At 37.9% G+C, this 19712-nt stretch overlaps 1 protein-coding gene across 1 annotated transcript in view; it reads left to right on the top strand.

The window, feature by feature from the left end:
• Nucleotides 1-19712, top strand: part of C11H1orf87 (chromosome 11 C1orf87 homolog) — an 83016-nt gene that overhangs the window by 52698 nt on the left and 10606 nt on the right. The window contains exon 9 of the mRNA XM_026407235.2: nucleotides 12402-12466. Within this exon, the coding sequence (XP_026263020.2) occupies nucleotides 12402-12466 (65 nt within the window). The remainder of the gene's footprint in view (nucleotides 1-12401; nucleotides 12467-19712) is intronic.

Here is a 19712-nt window from a genome sequence, read left to right as displayed (position 1 = left end):
TTAAAGATGCTAAAAGAATATTTTAAAATGGAAACCTAACCACAGTCAATACACACAGAGACAAAAAGGTAACAAACAACATAAATATGACAAATACAAAATAAATATCAATAAGATAGGATTAAGACCTAATCACATCAATAGTTACTTTTAGTATAAATGATCCAAATGTACTAATTAAAAAGCAGAGATTTTCAGATTCCATTTGTAAAGGAAGAACTAGTTAAATGCTTTCTATAATAACAATTTTTGATTTAAACATATAGACAAGCTAAAAGTAAAAGGATAGAAAAAGATATAGTACACCAACTCTAAAGAAAGTTGGAATAGTTATATTCATATAAGACAAAGTAGATTCCCAGAAATCAATTGCATTCCTATATTCCAATGATGAATCAGCTGAAAGAGAAATTAGGAAAAAACATCCCATTCCCAATAGCCTGGGGAGGGGGGACTTGGAAATCAACCTAACAAAAGAGGTGAAGGACCTCTACAATAAAAACTATAGAACACTAATGAAAGAAATTGAGGAAGATCTTAGAAGATGGAAAGACCTCTCAGATTATTGGATAGGCAGAACTAATATTGTCAAAATGGTCATACCACCAAAAGTGCTAAACAGATTCAATGCAATTCCCATCAAAATTCCAATATTCTTTATAGAAATAACAAAAGCAGTCATGAAATTCATTTGGGAAAATAAGAGGCCCAGAATAGCCAACGCAATCCTTAATGAGAAAAGCAAAGCAGGTAGCAACACAGTTCCAGGCCTTAAATTATACTACAGACCTATAGTAACAAAAACAGCAGGGTATTGGCACTAAAACAGGAAAGAAGACCAATGGAACAGAATAGAAGACACAGACACAAACCCATATAAATACAGTTACCTCATACTAGACAAAGGTGCCAAGAACATATTTTGGAGAAAAGGTTGCCTCTTCAACACATGGTGCTGAGAAAGCTGGAAATACCTATGTAATAAAACAAAATTTAACCCCCATCTCTTACCTTGCAAAAAAATCAACTCAAGTGGATCAAAGTCCTAGGAACTAGAGCAGAAACCCTGCACATACTAGAGGAAAATGTAAGCTTAACACTCCAACTTATAGGCTGGAGGAACTGACTTCCTTAACAAAAAAGTCCTAAAGTTTAAGAAATAAAATAAAAAATAAATAATGGGATAGCATCAAAATAAAAAGCTTCTTCACAACAAAGTAAACAAACAAGAGCATGAAAAGAGAACCTACAGAATGGGAGAGAATCTTTGCCACCTGCCTCTCAGATGGGGAGTTAATTCCAGGATATACAAAAACTTACACCATATAATAATAATAATAATAATAATAATAATAATAACCCAAATCAGTAAATGGGCAAAGGAAGTAAACATACCCTTCTCAAAAGAAGATATATGAATGGTCAACAAATATATGAAAAAATGTTCAACATTTCTAGCAATTAGAGAAATGAAATTAAAACTGAGACTTCTTCTTATTCCAGAATGGAAATTATTAAGAATAAAAGCAACAGTAAATGTTGGTGAGAATGTGGGGAAAAGGGTACTCATACATTGGTGGGACTACAAATTGGTGCAGCCATTCTGGAAAACAGTATGGAGATTCCTCAAAAACTAGGAATGGAATCACCATTTGACCCAGTTATCCCATTCCTCAGTATATATCCAAAGGATTTTAAATCAGCATGCTACAGTAATGCAGCCACATCAATAGTTCTAGCAGCACAATTCACAAGAGCTAAGCCATAGAGCCAACCTCAGTGCTCTTCAAGAGATGAATGGATAATGAAAATATGGCATATATACACAACTATTACTCAATTATTAAGAAGAATGACTTTGTGACATTGGCCAGTAAGTGGATGGATCTGGAGAGTACCATGCTAAGTGAAATAAGCCAATCCCCCCAAAAAACCAAAGGTCAAATGTTTTTACTGATACATAGAAGGTACCCCATAATAAGGGGTGGAGGTTGAATAGAAGTTCAGTAGATGAGACAAAGGGAATGAAGGGAAAGGAAGGGGGATACAAAAAGCAAAGACAGTGGAATGAATCTGACATAATTTTCCTGTGTACATATATGAATACACCACAGTGAATCCAACCATCATGTACATTCACAAGAATGGTTTCCTAATTAGAATAAGATATATTCCATAATTGTATAATTATATCAAAATGGATTCTACTATCATGTATAACTAAAAAGAACCAATAAAAAAACTAAAATAGTATACATCATTGCTCTGCTCCAAAGACTTTAAAGGCACCTATCACTCAGGGGAGAAAAGTTCTTATAAAGAGTTCTACATGATCTGCTCCCCCATCATCTCTCTGGCTCCATCTAAAAGCTACTTTGCCCATTCTGTTCCAGTTACATTGTGTTTCAGTTCCTTCTCTTCCTCAGATGGACCAGGCAAAGATCCACCTTGGTACCTATCCTCTGAATGTCTCCTCCACTTATAATACTCTTTACGGCTCAGATGTCCTCCTCCTGTCAACCTCTTTCCGTTCTTCAATTTTTTGCTCAAATAACTCCTTGTCAGTGAGACAAGGCCAACACTAACTCCCCTATTCAAATTTATCACCTCCCACACTTCTTGTTCCTTTTAACCTGCTCTCCTTTTGTTTTCTTCTCTTGTCTTTTTCAACTACTCATAAATTGGGCCATTTGCTGATTTATTTTATTTATTGTCATATGTCTCTCCCTAACAAACAGCAGAATATATAATGCCAGGATATTCAGGATCTTTGTTTTATTCACTCACGCAGGCACTGTCTAGAGCAGTGCCTGCCACAATAAATATTATTACAATAAATATTTATGTACTTGAATTGAATTAGGTGAAGAATAGTGTGTTGAGATACTCTCAGGGATGGTAGTATGTGAATTCTTCCCAGTCCCTAGCTCACAGTCAAATTGAAGGACACCTTCCCTAACCATCTCATCAACATCCGGTTCCTTCTGCTGAGTACTCTCATAGAACCCAGCCTTTTTATTTCCTAACACTGATATTTGTATTATGTATTTATTTGTCTGATGTTAGTTTGCTATTTACAATAGTGCCCTCCCTGATGATGGGCAACATGACTTATTTGCTCACACTGTATTCCCAACATATATCCCAGTACTGACTCCTGGTAGTTATAAGAATGTGATGAAATCACTTATTCATTCATTTAACATTTATTGATTGCCTGCTACATACCAACTGTGGGAGACCAACCTTGCACTTGACTGAGTCACACTCCCTGACTGGGTGCTGAGGCGCTCAGTCACAGAAATGTGGCAGAGCTTTCCCCACCCTTCTTGGGTTCAAGGGTCTGTGTCTCGTGCATGGGTGTGTCTTACTACAGCCCCATGGGTGAAGCTATGCTCACCTGTTCCTTTGTAATATAACCCCTTGCCCTGTTTAGGATAGAATCTTCCATGGAAGTGCCTTGTGTGTGTGTCCTCCTCTTACTGTGCCCTTGGGTGTGGCCTACCCAGGTGTCAGTCAACCTGCTGACAGTGGACATCATGAAGATAGACTCAGCCCCCTGAAACCTGACCCCTTGCCTCATTTGAATAGCTTCTCCTCAATAAAAGGGTCAGTCAGTGCGTGCTCTTGCTCTCTCTTCCTTCGGACCCTTAAGGTCAGAGGAGCTGTCACACGACCCCAAAGAAAAAGGTATTTGTGTCTCTTGTGTGGTTTTTTGGTGCAGCCCAGTTAGCCCAGTTTAACCGGAGTGACCCCTGAGCCTTTTAATCGCAAGAACAGAAACCCGGCAACCAACCACTACTCTAGACACTGGGAATACAGATATGACTAAAACAAAGCCTTTCCCTCATGAAGTTTATATATTCTGATGGGGTGAAGAAGAGAAATAGTGAGTTAGAATATATGGTACATCACATGGCGACAAGAGCAATGCAGAAAAATAAAGTGGAGTGAAGGTTATGTGAGGTGCTTTGGTCAGCTTTGTGTCACTCTAACCAAAATACCTGACAAGAACAACTTAGAGAAGGAAGTTTATTTTGGTTCTTGGTGTCAAATAATCAGTCCATGGTCAGACAACTCCATTGCTCTAGGTCCAAGATGAGGCAGAATATCTTGGTGGAAGGGCACAGTGGAGGAAACCTATTCAGTTCATAATACCCCAGAAGCAGAGAGAGCTCCACTCATCAGTCACATCTCCAGTCACACCCTACCTGTCCACAGTTGCCACCCAGTTAATCCATTCAAGCCTATTAAATCACTGATGAAACTACAGCTCTTGGAATCTAATCATTTCACCTCTGAACATTCTTGCATTGTCTCACATATGAGCTTTAGGAGGACACCTCATATTCCAAACCATAGCAGGGAGCATCAATCAATGATTAAATGATTGAATTAATAATGAGGCCAGGAATTCAAATGCAGTAAGTGAATTTCCAGTGGAACAGCTTTGAACATGGGAATTTCCCTTCTCTAAAATCTTGCGGGTGATTGGGTAAAGGTAAGAGACATGGTTAAACAAAAAGATCAGGAAAGTGAGCTCAGAGCTAAGTGGAAAAGCAGGAAGCTGAAATTGAGAGTCCTCAAACGGCTCCAATCTAAAGGCAGAAAGAGCATGTTTCAAAGCTCACATTGTCCCTGGTATATAGTGGAGACTCAATAGACATTAGCTGATTAAAAGCTGGGATCCAAAACAATATTCCATGAATATGAGATCAAGAGAGAATGGGAGGCAAGTGAGGGGAAGCTGCTTTTTATTATATCAAAATTCTCAATTTCCACTGCTTTTGGGAAAATCAGAGAAACATGCTATTTTTTTTTTTATTTACCTGTCTTTGACCTTTGAATATTCAAGGACATCAAAACCATGAGAACCAACAAAGAATTGCATTTATAAGAGATAAACCTGTTTCATCCTTAAACAGTCATTGGCTAAAGCTTCTTCTGTTGAATTAAATCCATTTCGTTAAGGACTTTGTATGCAAATCTATATCCTTAAGAGATTAAAGATGCAATTTAGACACACATTTTAGGAGCTGAATGCACGAATCATTATTTTAGTACATATTGTCCATTAATCTGCTGTTCAATTGGGAACCCATTTGGAATGTGGCTGCTTGCTAATTAGCAGGATTCTAGTGCTGAGCTGCTTCCTGATTAAATGTCCTTTAGAATCAATAAAACATCAGGAGGGATTATGGTGATGTGGGATTAGCCCCATCTAACCAAATAAAATGAGTTGCGTTCCCTTCTTAAACTGTCATGTTGCAAGAGCTGACAAGGAGAGCAATTTTGTGAGCCCCGTAACAAAGTAGTAGTTGTTGTTGTTGTTGTTTTTAACATTGAGATTTTGTTTTTTGCCATTTGCCTACCAATTAGCAGCGACATTAGTGAATGACTGCCAGGGTAAGGCGATTTTGAGAAAGACTTGATTACGATTTCAAATCTCGACTCTGAATTACCCTTATGTAAAATGAGTTCAGGTTGTGTTGGTAAAAATTATTATCCCTGTTCTTGGCCAGGAACGTGTAAGTCAGAATTCGCATTTAATGTTTCTGTGTGACTTTGTAATAAGTGGTAATTAAGGACAGCAGAGAGAGAACAGGAGGCAAACTAATACTCTAAAATTGTATTGGCAAAATTAAATGCTTCAAACCAGTTTAAAACACATGCACACGAGCCAAATTGTGTTGGGGGAGTGGGGGGGAATAATGAAGCCTCTATGGAAGCTTCGTGAATAGATGGAGCCATTGACACAGCCACAAGTAGGACTTATCATACACATCTGGCCCATTATTGAGAGTGCAATTAGGTTGAAAAGGACCCGTTTCGCTAATCCCAGGAACTACCAGAGGATTTCGGGAGATAAAGGAAACATGAGGTGTCTGATTCAGCAATTACTTTGTAAAGGGAATAGGAAAGGGTTAGCCAAGAGCTATTAGAGATGTGGTATGGCCTGCACATTGGTTGGGCTATAGAAATTAGACCTAGCTTTTCCATTCTACATTCTAATAATAATAATAATTGTTATTATTATTAGTTATAGCCCACACTTACTTAGTGCTAAATGTATTTCAAGAAATATTCTAAGCGCCTTATAAATATTAATTCTTTTAATCTTTGCACCTGCCCCCTGAGGTGAGCGCTAATATTTTTCAAATGAAGAAACACAGAGAGATTAAAACCTATATGTAATCCATACCTGAATTCATCAATAAGGCTAAGCCAAATGCAGACCCTCTGGCTTCAGAGTTTGGGGGCTTAGTGACTGCACTATAGCAACATTCCTACTTGCCCTACAATACTCAGAAACTTTTACAAGATTGTGGCTAAGGCACAGGTGTTTGGGGAAAATTGCCTGAGTCCCAGAGCTGGCTTCACGCTTGGGCTTGGTGCTGAACACAATTCTGGATCTGAGGAATTGGGTAACTCTTGCCCTCCACCCATACCCTGATTTGGACTTTTGACCTCCAAAACTGTGAGAAATTTCTGTTGAAGCCACATGGTCTGTGGTGTTTCATTGTGGCAGCCTGTCTTAGTCCGTTTGGGCTTCCATAACAAAACACTATAAACTAGGTGGCTTATTTAAAAAAAAAAAAAAAAAAACAGCCTTTTATTCCACAGTTCTGGAGATGGGAATTCTAGGATGTGGGCAGATTCAGTGCCTGGGAAGGTTCTTCTTCCTTCTAGATGGCTTTCTTTCCACTGTGACCTTACATGGCAGGGAGAAGGAGCAGGTCTCTCTTGAGCTTCTTTTGTATGGACACTGATCCCATTCAAGAGGGCTCTGCCCCATAACCTAAACACTTTTCAAAGACTCCCACCTCCTAATACCTTGGAGGTGAGTATTCCATAGACTCAGACGGTAACACAGGCCTCGCAAACTAACATGTTCCTACAGGATAATAGACTCCTAGGCAGCCTCCTTTCTAGCTGCTTTCTCCATCTAGCATATTCTATAACCCCTCAGAAATTTCTAGAGTTGGAAATTTCAGAAGTCTGAAAGGCACGGCTATAATGCCTAAAATTTTTAAATCCTGGGATATAATTTCTGATTCTGGAAGTTTGGATAGAGTTGACTTCTCAGCATTGTTCTATGCTATGGCTCAGCTGAGCTTAATGGGATTCATAGGAGCTAACAGAGTGAGAGACGGGAGAAGTATTTCAGAGAGAAAGAAACGCAAGCAAAGCTTGGCAAGTTTGGATTACCACAAACTTTTCCTCATGGCTGGAGTATACATTTCAGGAGGTGGAGAAAGATAATGAATGGACTTGGGAGGTGGTTGCTGGCATACCTTTGGACATAAGCCTCTATGAAGCTGTTAGAAGAACATGCCACCTGAAACTAGCTTCACCAAGATTTTCAAGGGCATTTCAATAAATAGCCCACATCTTTTATGCTTAGTATATTTAGGTTTGTTTTGTTTATTCATACAAGACTTTTTTATCAAAAGGCATCTGCTTAACAGCACCTGACAAAAATTCCTACAAAGAAAGAAAAAGGTCCAAAACACATAAGCAGCAAAACTCACTAACAGGAACTCTAGTGTCAGGATCTAGCAAGAACCTCCTCTATGAGACTCTGCAATATGGGAAAATCAATGAGTTGCCTGCCCCACACTTCACCCTGCTTGCCTCTAAGAAGTGTGGAAGATACTTTCTCCCTTCACCATGGCCTTCCCTTTGGTTTGGAGACCACAAGTCTTAGCCAACTAGAAAATTGCAAAGGTGCTGATTATAGTAGCAGTCTGCGTTCTTCTGTTCCCTGCTTCTCTTTCCCCGCCCCTCCCTGTCCAAAGAAACACACCTGTGTATTTATCCACACATCACTTTTCTGTACCTATTCAGAGATACAGACATATCCTGTATGACTCCCCAAAATGTCAGAACAAAAAGTTAAGATGAGCAAGGAGAGAAAGGAAACCCAGATGACGTATGGTGTTTGCACATGGTGAAGTATAATTCCTGAAAATTAAGTCATGGGGGTTAGAATGGAGAAAAGGAGACCGCTGGTAGTTGTTTACACTAATAGGTATATAAAATACGACATACTGCACCAATCTGAAGTGTCTAGTACCCAACGAATGTGGTGAAAAGATCCCACCTCCATTTCTACCAAGGTGCATGAGGCGAGTGACTAAGAGAAATCAGTATGGAATGGGGTTGCCATCTGTCCTTGACTGGAGGTTCAAGTGAGCAGGGAACACAGTCACAGGAAAACAAGGCAGCTTAACTGTGGGTCACAGTGAATGTGAGGAGATCCTCATTCGAAGCCCAGTAAAGAAAAAAAACACCAACATTTAAGAAAATACCGCAGCATGTGAAAAGGAATCATCATCCTGCAGCCTCCAAATCTCAACCAAGCTTAGAAAATGATCTACTCTAGAAATTAGAAAAATAATTTAGGAAAGCACCGTGATTCTATGCAGTATATAAGAAGCCGTGTCCTCTACGGAATTGAATTAGAAAGTAATAAGTATAATGAGATTTTTAAGATCTATAAAAATCAAATTTAAAAAGCACAAAAAATTAACAGAAGAAATTGAAAGAATTTGGGGAAATACAGATGGTATCAAGGAAGCTAAAGCTTCTCTAAGCAAATTAAAAGGTAACCAGGAATCAATAAGAAGTGAAATTAACACTAGAGGAAAGTATGTAATATCAAACTTAAGGGACTTCTGCAAAAGGTAGGGAAGAAAAAGAACAGAGAAGGAAATGAGAGAGAATAGTAGATATAAAATGATAATAATAGAGATGCAACCTAAGAGGACTTGGTATTGTGGAAAAGGGAATTTTAAAAAATTGGAGAAAAAATAAAAATGAAACTCTGAATTACATTAGTTCATTTTCTGTTGCTATCACAAAATATCTGAATTTGGGTACTTCATAAAGAAAAATGGCTTATTGAGCCAGCAGTATTAGAAGGTGAAAGTTCAAGATCAGACAACCCCATCTGTTGAGCCTCTGGTGTGTGTGTGGGCAGGGCAGGGGGCTCTTAGCTATATCATAGCAGATGGCATAATTGTGGGAATATTTGTGAAAGCAAGAGGTCACATGGTGAGAACAAAGGTCAAGGAGTGAGGAGGACAGTCTTAGAACAACCCACTCTCAAGGAAATTAACCAGATTCTCAGAGCTATTCATCCCTTCCAAAGGAGATGCCCCCAGCTACCTAATCCCCTTTCACTAAGCTCCACCCCTCAGAGTTCTACTGCTTCAGCACCTCCACACTGAGGACCCAGCTTCCAGCATACAAATCCTTGGGGGACCCACTCAAACCATGACCACAACTGAAAAATTTTGAAAACTGCTGGGGGGAAAAAAAAAAAGTATACAGGTTGAAGGTCTCACCATGATCTCAGCTAATTATGGGGGAAAAAACAAATGAACCCATGTCTATCCCAATAAAACTTTTGTATTATTAAGACAAAGAAAATAAGTCAAAGATCCTGACCGAAAACAGAATAAAACTAAACTACAGCAAATAATGGGAAAAATATAATTATCAATGGACAAAAATCTGGCCGACCTCAGATAGACTTCGGCAATAATAAATTTTAGAAAATACTAAAGCCATACCCATGGAATTTCAAAGAGTAAAAACATGTAACTGAAGCCAAATTGCATAAATCCATGTGGATTTGGAGTCAGACAGCCAGGGTGTGATCCTGGATGCCCCTGCGATCCATGTGTTCTTGGTCAAGTCCTTTACTTATCTCATAGGATGACTATCTCCATTGAATGAAATAATGAACTGAAAGTACTTGGATCACTCGCTAAACGCTGTTGTTAACTTGACAAACTCACTTAGAGTTTGAACTTATGTTTACCTGAATCTAGAACTAGGCTCACAGGCCTTATTCTCCTGTCCAACCTCTCTGACTTGACACTATCAGTGGGGACTTGACACTGTCACTCCTCCTGACAGTGGAACCCATAAACCCATTTAAATCATGAGTATCTCTTTGAAGGTCTTGGAGTAATGGGAAAAAAATGGAGAGAAAGGGAATATTTTACTGGAAGGCTCTTTAGAATGTTAGTAGTCACATAAGTCTTTATATGTCATTTAAATAAGATGATGCTCAACTTCAGTACTTTGAAAATTTCCCCAAATCTTCTTACCCCACTCTTAGCATATGATTAAGAAGGAGCAAGAGAGTCTGTGGTGCCTTTTTATCCAAGGACCTTACCTCATATCTGACATCCCACTACCTGATAGCTCCTGACAACCCTGAGAACAATAGGATGTGTGTGCGAGTATTAATGGACCTAGGCTTTGAGTTGTTGAGCTTTGTTATCAAAGGATGGGAAGATGCTCTTGGCATAAGCCACGACTTCCTAAGAGGGTCTAGAAAGCCATTATAAGGAGAGCAGGTAACAGGAAATGCTTCTTTGCAATTTATTTCCAGAACTGTGCTAATGTCATATCTCTATATGATTATCAGTGGTAAAGAGTGCTACTTCTTTTCCAGTTTTCTTTTACCTTCCTAGAACTGTAGCAGCTGGTAAAGTCACCAGCTTATCTGACTTGCCACACTGCACACCACACCTGACGTGAAGCTCAGGACACGTTTCTAAAACTTGTATCAGAGCACATATATTGACCCAGAATGTTTCTGACTCATGATATTGTGTATAGAAAAAGTTTTATGATGGAAAGCAAAATGAATTAGGTACATATTTAAGAAATCATTTTTATATAAATAGAATAAAATCACATGACATTAGGACTCTGTGAGAAAACCCAGAACAAGTATTTCAAAACTCCCTCTTTATTTTGCTGAACTTCTTATAATAGGCAAGACAAAGATCAAAATTAGTATTATTTGCAGTTTGGTACCTAGCAAGAAAACCTGTCTTTTGCTAACACTAGCAAAAAAAAAATACTATTTTTAAAGAATGTTAAGTAATTCAGAAAACAGAAGAAAAAATAAACCTTCAAGAAGGACCAAAACCAAAAATTTAAGACAGAGATTGAGACAGAAGGGGAAAAAAAAGAGAGGGGAGAAGGGAGGTTATAGTGTAAGTGATAGACAGATTGAGATTAATTAGAAAAGGTGGGTCTGAACACTGGCTGAAGCAGGATATGAGACTTTATAGTCCTAACCATAATATGTGCAGGAAAATGGGTGCTTATTACTCCAGAGAAAAGCATATTTATATTTAAATAGAGGGTGGTATTAGGCAAACGTTTTAGCCAGCTTTTTCGTTATTGTGGCCAAAAATTCTGAAAGAACAAGAACAGAAAGGTTTGGGGGACTGACTACTTCAGAGATCTCAGTCCATAATTGTTAACTTCATTACTCAGGACCTGAGATGAAGTAGAGCATCATGGAAAAAGTTTGTAGCAGAGAAAAGCAGCTGGGAACATGGTGCCAGAGAGCAGAAAGGGAGAGAGCTCCATTTAACAATGACAAAATATATACCCCAAAGGCAAGCCCCCAGGGACCAACCTCTTCCAGCCACACCCTACCTGCCTACAGTTACCACCAAGTTAATTCCTATCAGAGAATTAATTCACTAATAGGGTTAAGATTTTTATAACCCAATCATTTCACCAAGTCTAAGCCTTCTTGCATTGTCTCACACATGAGCTTTTGTGGGGGGTGGGGAGGGCACCTCATATCTAAACCATAACAACAAACACATATTAGTGGTCTCTTCTGCCAAAGCTTTGCTGGAGTACTTTTAAGCTTTAAATAACTACTTGATTGACACTTTCAGACATATTGCCCAATGCAATTTCATCTTGGGCAATTCACTAAATATCATCTACTGGATAATATTTATCTGTCCTCTTTATCTCTCCCCTAACACCTTTATTCACCCTCTTCTGTGTTGCAGTTCTTCCAAAATCCTGAAGGCCAAAAGGAACATTTCTGGAATCCCCTTGACACAAAGATTTCAAAATTGATTTAACTTATTTAATGAAATGCAATTAGATAAGATTTGAGAGGCAGAAGAGGGGGAGGAAGGATAGTGGTGCAGAGCCATTTTAGGAATTTACTTTCTTATGGCAGTATCAACATAGTTTTTCCAGTTGCCAGAATGCACCTGGTACCACAGTCACTAACTTCATGACTAGCAGCAACTGAGACATCAACCAGATTATCCTGGGGTTCTTCGATCTTTGGACCACATTTTCTGAGTCCTGACCCAATTCTTAGCAGCAATCTATGATATCTTAGCCTTACAATGGTTGGGATGGTGGGGAAGTCAATCCCCTATACTTTCTAATTGAAATAAATTAGTTTATTTCCTACATTGAACCAGGAATGACACAGGTATCAAAAAGTTCTTTCAACATCACCCTACCAACCAGCATAAATTTAGTGCTTTGCTGCATATTCTTCCAGGGCAATGATATTGATCAGCAATATTATGTTTCTTTTTCTTACACAGATGGCAGAATTTTGTTGAGTTGCTGAGCAGAGCTTCTTCTGATTTGTTGTCTGGTTTGCCTCCAGGTGAGTTCCATAATTTTGCTGCTCCTGAGAGCAGCACTGTTGTTAATAATGCTGCTTAGCATGAGTGGTTTACTCTCTGGGCTTCACTTCATTCCTTCCAGAAATGTAGATGGCTCATCAATGAAGGAAAAATAGGAGTGGGAATTGCCTTAATGCATATTCTTTTAGCCAGTTGGGTTATAAAAGGAATAATTCTTCAAGTTTTATCCCAAGGCATACTCTAGTGGTAGCCTGTTAAGATGAGTGCAGCACACTTACCGAATAAGTTGGTATTATTAAATATTAGTGGCATAGTACCTTTGATCTAGGAATCCTGCTGCCAGGTATTTATTCTACTTGTCTCACTAAAAAAAAATTTAAGATATATGTTTGTATGTGTGTGTGTATGTGTGTGTATGTGTGTGTGTGTGTGTGTGTGTGTGTGTGTGTGTGTATCTAGTACAGTGTTTTTTTGGTAATTTTTTTCAATGGAAAAAGTGAAATGACCCTTTAGGGACCATTTAGTTAGATCACAATACAACCAATTGGTAAAATTAAGTAGTTGTAAAATTACATGACCAAACAGCTAAAGGAAGATTTCTAAGACATATTACTAAGTGAATTTATCAAGATGAACTGGGCAAAATATTTAGCAATTTGCAAGTTTTAAATATGACAGGTAAAAAAATTTACATTGATATCAATCCATTGTTGTAGTTTTTCTATTTACTACAACCATCAAATACTTACAGACTACCCTTTGAATCAAAATATAAAGGAGAGAGAGAGAAAGAGAGAGAGAGAGAGAGAGAGAGAATGTGTTAGGGAATGGATATATCAGTCTGCATCCAAGTAGAAAAGCAGAAAATTAACTAGGTATTTCAATCAGAGGGATTCATTACAGGGGATTGGTTATATGAATATCACAAGGCTGAAAGAATAAAAAAGGGAATGATGAATGTATTCATTTTTCCAAGCTGCTGTAATAAATTACAGAAAAAAACAGATATATCTTCTCACATAGTTCTGAAGACTAGAGCACTAAGGTGTTATTAGACCCATGCCCTCTCCATAGATTCTAGGAAAGAGTCTTTTCTTGCCCCTTTCAATTTCCAGTGGTCCCAGGCCTCTCTTGGCTTGTTACTGTGTAACTCCAATCTTGGTCCATTTCTTTACATAGCTTTGTTCATTTCACCTCTAGGTCTCTGTATCCAAATATCCCTCTTTTTTCTCTTATAAAGACACCAGTCATTGAATTTCAGGCCTACACTAATCTCAAATGATTTCAACTTGTTTATATTCACAAAGGCTATTTTCAACTAAAGGCAGATCCACAGGTACGGGTGGAGAGGACATGGATATATCTTTGGGGACAAATTCAATCCACCACAATGAGGTAATCCCGACCTTAGTCACTGTAGAAAGCAGCTTCACCCTTCAGGCTGAAAGAACAAAGAGAAATGCACACTACATCAAAATCTAGGAGCTACTGCCACTACACAGGATCTAAGAAAATGCCAAGTAACCTGGAGAAAGGATTTCAGAGGTGACACACAGCTGGTTCTAAAAAGTTTCACTTGGTTTGGAGTTCAGACCTCTAAGAAGGTGGCTGTGCTCGAATCTCTAAAACACTTTGTTTGTTTCCTTGTGTTTAATCTAGGGTTAGTATATCTGTTGTTCTACAAACTACTTGATTATTTATTAAAAACAATTCAAAGAAAAAAAACTATTACATAGTCAATATATATAGTCTACTGAAGGGATACAGAGGCTACTGAAGGGATGCCTGTGGCTGTTAACCTAACCTCTGAGGTTTCACACATAGCTAGTGCTCAGAATATTTAAAACTATGCCCCAATTCTGGACAGATTCTTGCTGTATCCACACATGGCCTTTCCTCTGTGTGGGTGCATCCCTGGTGTCTCTCGGCGTCCAGATTTCCTCTTCTCATAAGAATACCCAGTCAGATTAGATTGGGACCTACCTTAACAGTCTCATTTAAATTTATTCAACTCTTTAAAGACACTGTCTCCAAACACAGTCACATTCCAAAGTACTGGGCATTAGGACTTCAATACATAAATGTTGGGTAACACAATTTAGCTCATAGCACATAGCATAGCTGGACAGTACGTAGAATACAGGTTGAAGTATCACTTTTGCAACTAAATCACCTTGTGTGGATCACTTATTTTACTTCACTCCAATTTATTTATTTTTTCATCTCTAAAGCTGAGAAAGAGAAATTAAGAAAGAAGGAAGGAAGGGAAGGAGAGAGAGAGAAAAGGGAGGAAAGTAAGGAAAAGGGCAGGGAAGAAAGAAAACCTGTTCTGTTGATCTGATAGTGTGACTGTGAGTCTGATAAACAAAATAGTCAATATATCATTTTTTTTTCTGGTACTGGGAATTGAACCCAGGAGCACTTAATCACTGAGCCATATCCCCAGCCTTTTTTGTGTTTTTATTTAGAGACGGGGCTCAGGGCCTTGCTAAGTTGCTGAGGCTGGCTTCGAACTTACAATCCTGTTGCCCAGCCTCCTGAGCCACTACAATTACAGGCACATGCCAGCTTCACTAACCTTTTAGTCAATGTAAGACTCTCCAGAGCAACAAGGTTGTTGAGGTGATGTTACAGTTGTCACTTTGTGTGATAGTTTACTGCCTACTAAGTTAATATCTTGGTAGCTTCCCTTTTCTATATCACTAGGACTAAGATAGTTAAGTGTTCTGAAATACTGAGTGAGCCATTTTATTTGTCTATTCTCTTGCCCACGAGCAAATGTTTTAAAAGGGAAGAGGATCATACAAAAAAGAAACTTACTCATTAGGTGTATATAAAATTGTACATTTTCTTCTTTTGACTCAAAGATGCTATGATAACTTGATCAAAATGACTCATTTTATATATGCTGCCTTTTATTATAAACTTTGTAATCATAAAAATTACAGCACCCTTATTCTTTAATGTACATCTATGATTTTCACATAAATACTTGATATCAGTGATTTGCACTAATGACAAGATTAGATTAATTATCAGCTAACCAAATCTCTTGGCAAGAACAACTAAAGATTAAATAAAAATACATAAGAATATTTGTACGAAGCCTTTTATTTGGAATTCAAATTAAACTACCAAACAGAAGGAAGAAAAGGTCCTCTTGATCCTTTGTAGGAATCAAGAAGAAACATCACACAAAAGCTCTGTGTGTTTCATATGGAGTTTTTAGTTTCTATTTTAAAATATCAGTAACAATGCAAGCAGAAAATAGATTTTGAAATAACTGTAATTAATTATGTCCAAGAAAATGAATGAAAATGGAGAATTTTCAACAAAGAATTTTAGAACCCACAAAAGGAATTGAAAGGACTCTATAAACTGAAAAATATCAAAACTATATTTTAAAAACTCGATGAGATTAAGAGAAGATTGGACAAAGCTGAAGAGAGGTTAGTTAACTAAAATATAGTTCAGTAGAAAATATCCAAATTAAAGTATCAATAAGAAATAAAGATGGAATATATGAAAAAAATATGTAAGAGATATCTAGGGAATGGTGACACTATCCAACATACATGTAACTGAAATCATAGAAGTACAAGAGGAAGAGAATAGAGCTAAAGCAATACTTGAGGAAATTAGGAGAAATTTCCAAAAGTGATGAAAGATCTCAAGCCACAGATCCAAGAAATGCTATGAACTCCCATTAAGAAAAAAAAAAAAAAAAAGAGTTTAGGATCCACCAAACATGGTATGGTCTAAGATCAAAGGTATTTCCCCAAAATTACGTATGGCTCCAAATTTGAATCTCCTCATTTCAGAGACTGAGTGAGGAAGCAAAGAAGGAGAATATGTAAGCAAGGAGTAGAACTGAAAAAACTTGGAGGGGAAAATTTGGAGGGAATGAAAAGTAGCCACAAAGGTTCATTGAGTTCCCTCCAACATTCATAAAAACCTATCACTATAGACAGAAAACATAAAAATGGTGACAAATTGGCCTCTGTTTTATTAAGGAAAGAAATCCATATAATTACTAGTTACAACTATTTACATTAAAGGGATATAAAAGCCAACTCACTTGGTTTAGACAATAAAGATACAGTGGATTATTTGGCTGAAATGTCTCATAGCAGCAAGATCGTTGATCTAGCCATTCAAATGTCCAAATTAGCAATGTGCTTTCCTTCTTTGGGTTCTCTGTTCTGCTTTACCTGGTGTGGGCATCATCTTTGGGCTTCATGTGACACTCCCCTGACTACTCCAAGCACTCCTTTCACAGTAACAGAAAAGCTAAGGTTGCTATGACCCAGCATTATTTCGGTAGGTGCTGCCAAGGTGGAGGAACCTTTACTATCTAAGCAGCAGTTATCTTCTCTCAACCCAGAAGCTCAGATTGAGTTTTATGCCCATCTTAGAACCAAAATTGATATGAGGGATATGAGGGTACAATGGCAAACTTAAATTAGTCAGAGACCAAGCTTAGAATTGGAACTGGAGGTCAACTCTACTAAACCACAATGCACTATAAAGAGGGAAGAGTGAGCCCCACAAAACAAAATACAGTTGCTTTTGCCAGAGGAGGTAGTAAAGGGAGAATCACCAGGGAAGAAATGAATGCTGGAAAGAAAAAAGAATAAAACTTCAGTCACATGACATGGCCCATGATACCCTTTCGTTCCATGAACACTTAACCCACTTTCCTTCCCTTCTTATTCTGCCTAAGCACTCTTGCCTCGAGGCCTTTGTATTTGCTGTAACATTTTCCTCAAATGCACTTTCCCCAGATATTTTTCTTACTTGCTCCCTTGACTCCCCTCTGCTCAGGGTTCTACTTAATTATCACCTCTTCAAAGGCCTTGGGTGAATTCCCTATCAAGTTAGTCATTGCCACCCCCATAACTGACATCATGTTTACAGCACTTAATCAGACCTGGCATTGTTTTTTGTGTCTGTTTGCCTTCACTACAAGAATGCACTCACTTTGAAAGGACTCTTTCCTGGTCAGTGTTGTGACATAGTACCTAGGACAATGCCCAGCCTTTAGAAAGCACCTAACACATATTCTCAGAATGAATAAATGAATTGGAAACACAGGCCTTCATCTACACTTGGTCTGTCAAATGGAGATAATTTCTACCCCACAGGTTATTCTTTAGATAATATGGGAAATATCTGTCTTTTATAGATATTTGACCCATATTAGCTTCCTTCTCACAAAATCTTCATTCAGTAAATCCAATGAGGCCAATAGCCTTTGTTTTAAATCAGTTATCCTCTACCCTGGTTTCACTTTAGAATCATCTAGGGGATTTTTTTTTAAACTGCTGAAGTGGGTCTCTTCCCCCACTCCCCACCCCTGCATCCCCCACGTTTGTGATTTAATTGGTCTGGTGTGACACCTGAGCACTAGTAAGTTTTAAAGCTCCCCAGGTGGTTCTAACATGCAGCCGTTTCTGAAGACCACTGATTTCAAGTCATTAGTGGGGGCAGACAGGAGGGCTGGCTGTGTAACCATCAGAATCCACTGGAAGCCCTGTAAAACCTGGCCCTTCCCACACCTGGAAATCTCTAGAAGCCAGCTTGGCTTATTTCCTCCAATACAAATCTTCAACTGGCAGACTAGACAGATGGTTATTATTTATCCTTCCTGCTGTGTTTAAAAAAAAAAAAAGAAAAAGGAAAGGGAAAAAAATAGAGCTCTGCCTCAGGCCTTTCAAACAATTTTTACATATGCAAACCATTACCTTTTTATATGCTATTAGCTATAAGGGAGGAAAAGGGGAAGCTTAAAAGAAACCAAGTAGAGGAGCATGTATTTTCTCTTAATGGAAATTTTGAAAAGTGCAGACAGAAGAGAAGAACCAGACTGGGACAAAGTTGAGGTTCTAGATCTTATTCTTTAAGAAGACAATTCAATGATCTATTTCCAGAATAAGTTCTGGTATATTGTAATCAATAATAGGTCCTCTTCTCTGGGGGAATTAAATTGGCTTAAAGCCAGGAATAACACAACAACAAATAAGACCCAGTATTTTGAGCATTTTCAATGGGTTAATATTTTATGTAAATAGTTTCTATCTCACAATGACTATAATTTCACAAATGAAAGAACTGATATGAAATCCTATAGCTGATAAAGGAAAAAATCAGGGTTGATGTTTAGGTTTGTCTAACCCTGAAATTCATATTCCTGCCTGCTCATGCTATATACAGCTTCTAGAATCTCTTTAACCATCTAACTCCACGATTTGGAGTAATTATATTGCCCCGCAATAAACAGAAAGCTTTTCTTTCATATTCTGGGTGAAATGAGCTGGGGCCAGTGTACTAGGTGATGATGGGTTCCCATGACAACTTAAATTTTCAACAGACCAAATAAGATCTGCCTCGAAGGTGCTATCCTTACTGGCTACCATCATGATGCTTGCTAAACTTCTATTAAGGCTTACCTTATATGGCTTCCACATTAGGTATGGGAGAGTGAAAAAATACGAGAAAATTCTCTCCTCTTCAAGGATCAGAAAGGAATTGGAGAACTAAACAAATAAAGAATACATACACAAATTATATATATATATATATATATATATATATATATATATATATATATATATGTGTGTGTGTGTGTGTGTGTGTGTGTGTATGTGTGTGTATATATATGTATGTGTGTGTATGTATGTATGTATGTATGTGTATATATATATATATATATATATATATATATATATCCTGATATATATGTCACACTCTTTTCCAAATTCCAAACAAAGAATACATTATTATTCTGCTATTCAACAAGCATGCTTTGGATACTTATTCTAATGCTGGGGTCTGGGCTTTCAGAGAATAATATGAAATTACATTGTCTTCTCCATCAAGAAATTGAAGAAGACTCATAATGATTCATGGTTGCAATGCTAACAGTCTAACAAAAGTGTTTTAAATCTGATCTGTTAATTGATTTATGAAAACATCCTTACCTAGATAGCACTATTACTTAGCCTTTATTGATCCCTTGCTATGATCCGGGTACTTGCTTTACACTTTGTAATCCAATTTAATCCTGTCAATAACCTGTAGGTCTCATTACCTCCATTTTACAGAAGCAGCTGCTGAGGCACAAGCAGCTTGCCCCAGGTCATGCAGCTAATAAAGAAAGGGGCCAGAATTCAAACCTAGGTTATCTGGCCTCAGAGCCTATGCTCTCAACCCCTGTGTTATTTGCCTCCTCCTAACTTTAACATTTATTCATAGGATAAGTGTATT

This window comes from Urocitellus parryii, chromosome 11 (genome assembly GCF_045843805.1).
Source record: "Urocitellus parryii isolate mUroPar1 chromosome 11, mUroPar1.hap1, whole genome shotgun sequence".
NCBI lineage: Eukaryota > Metazoa > Chordata > Mammalia > Rodentia > Sciuridae > Urocitellus > Urocitellus parryii.
This window is presented reverse-complemented; position numbering and strand designations above follow the sequence as displayed.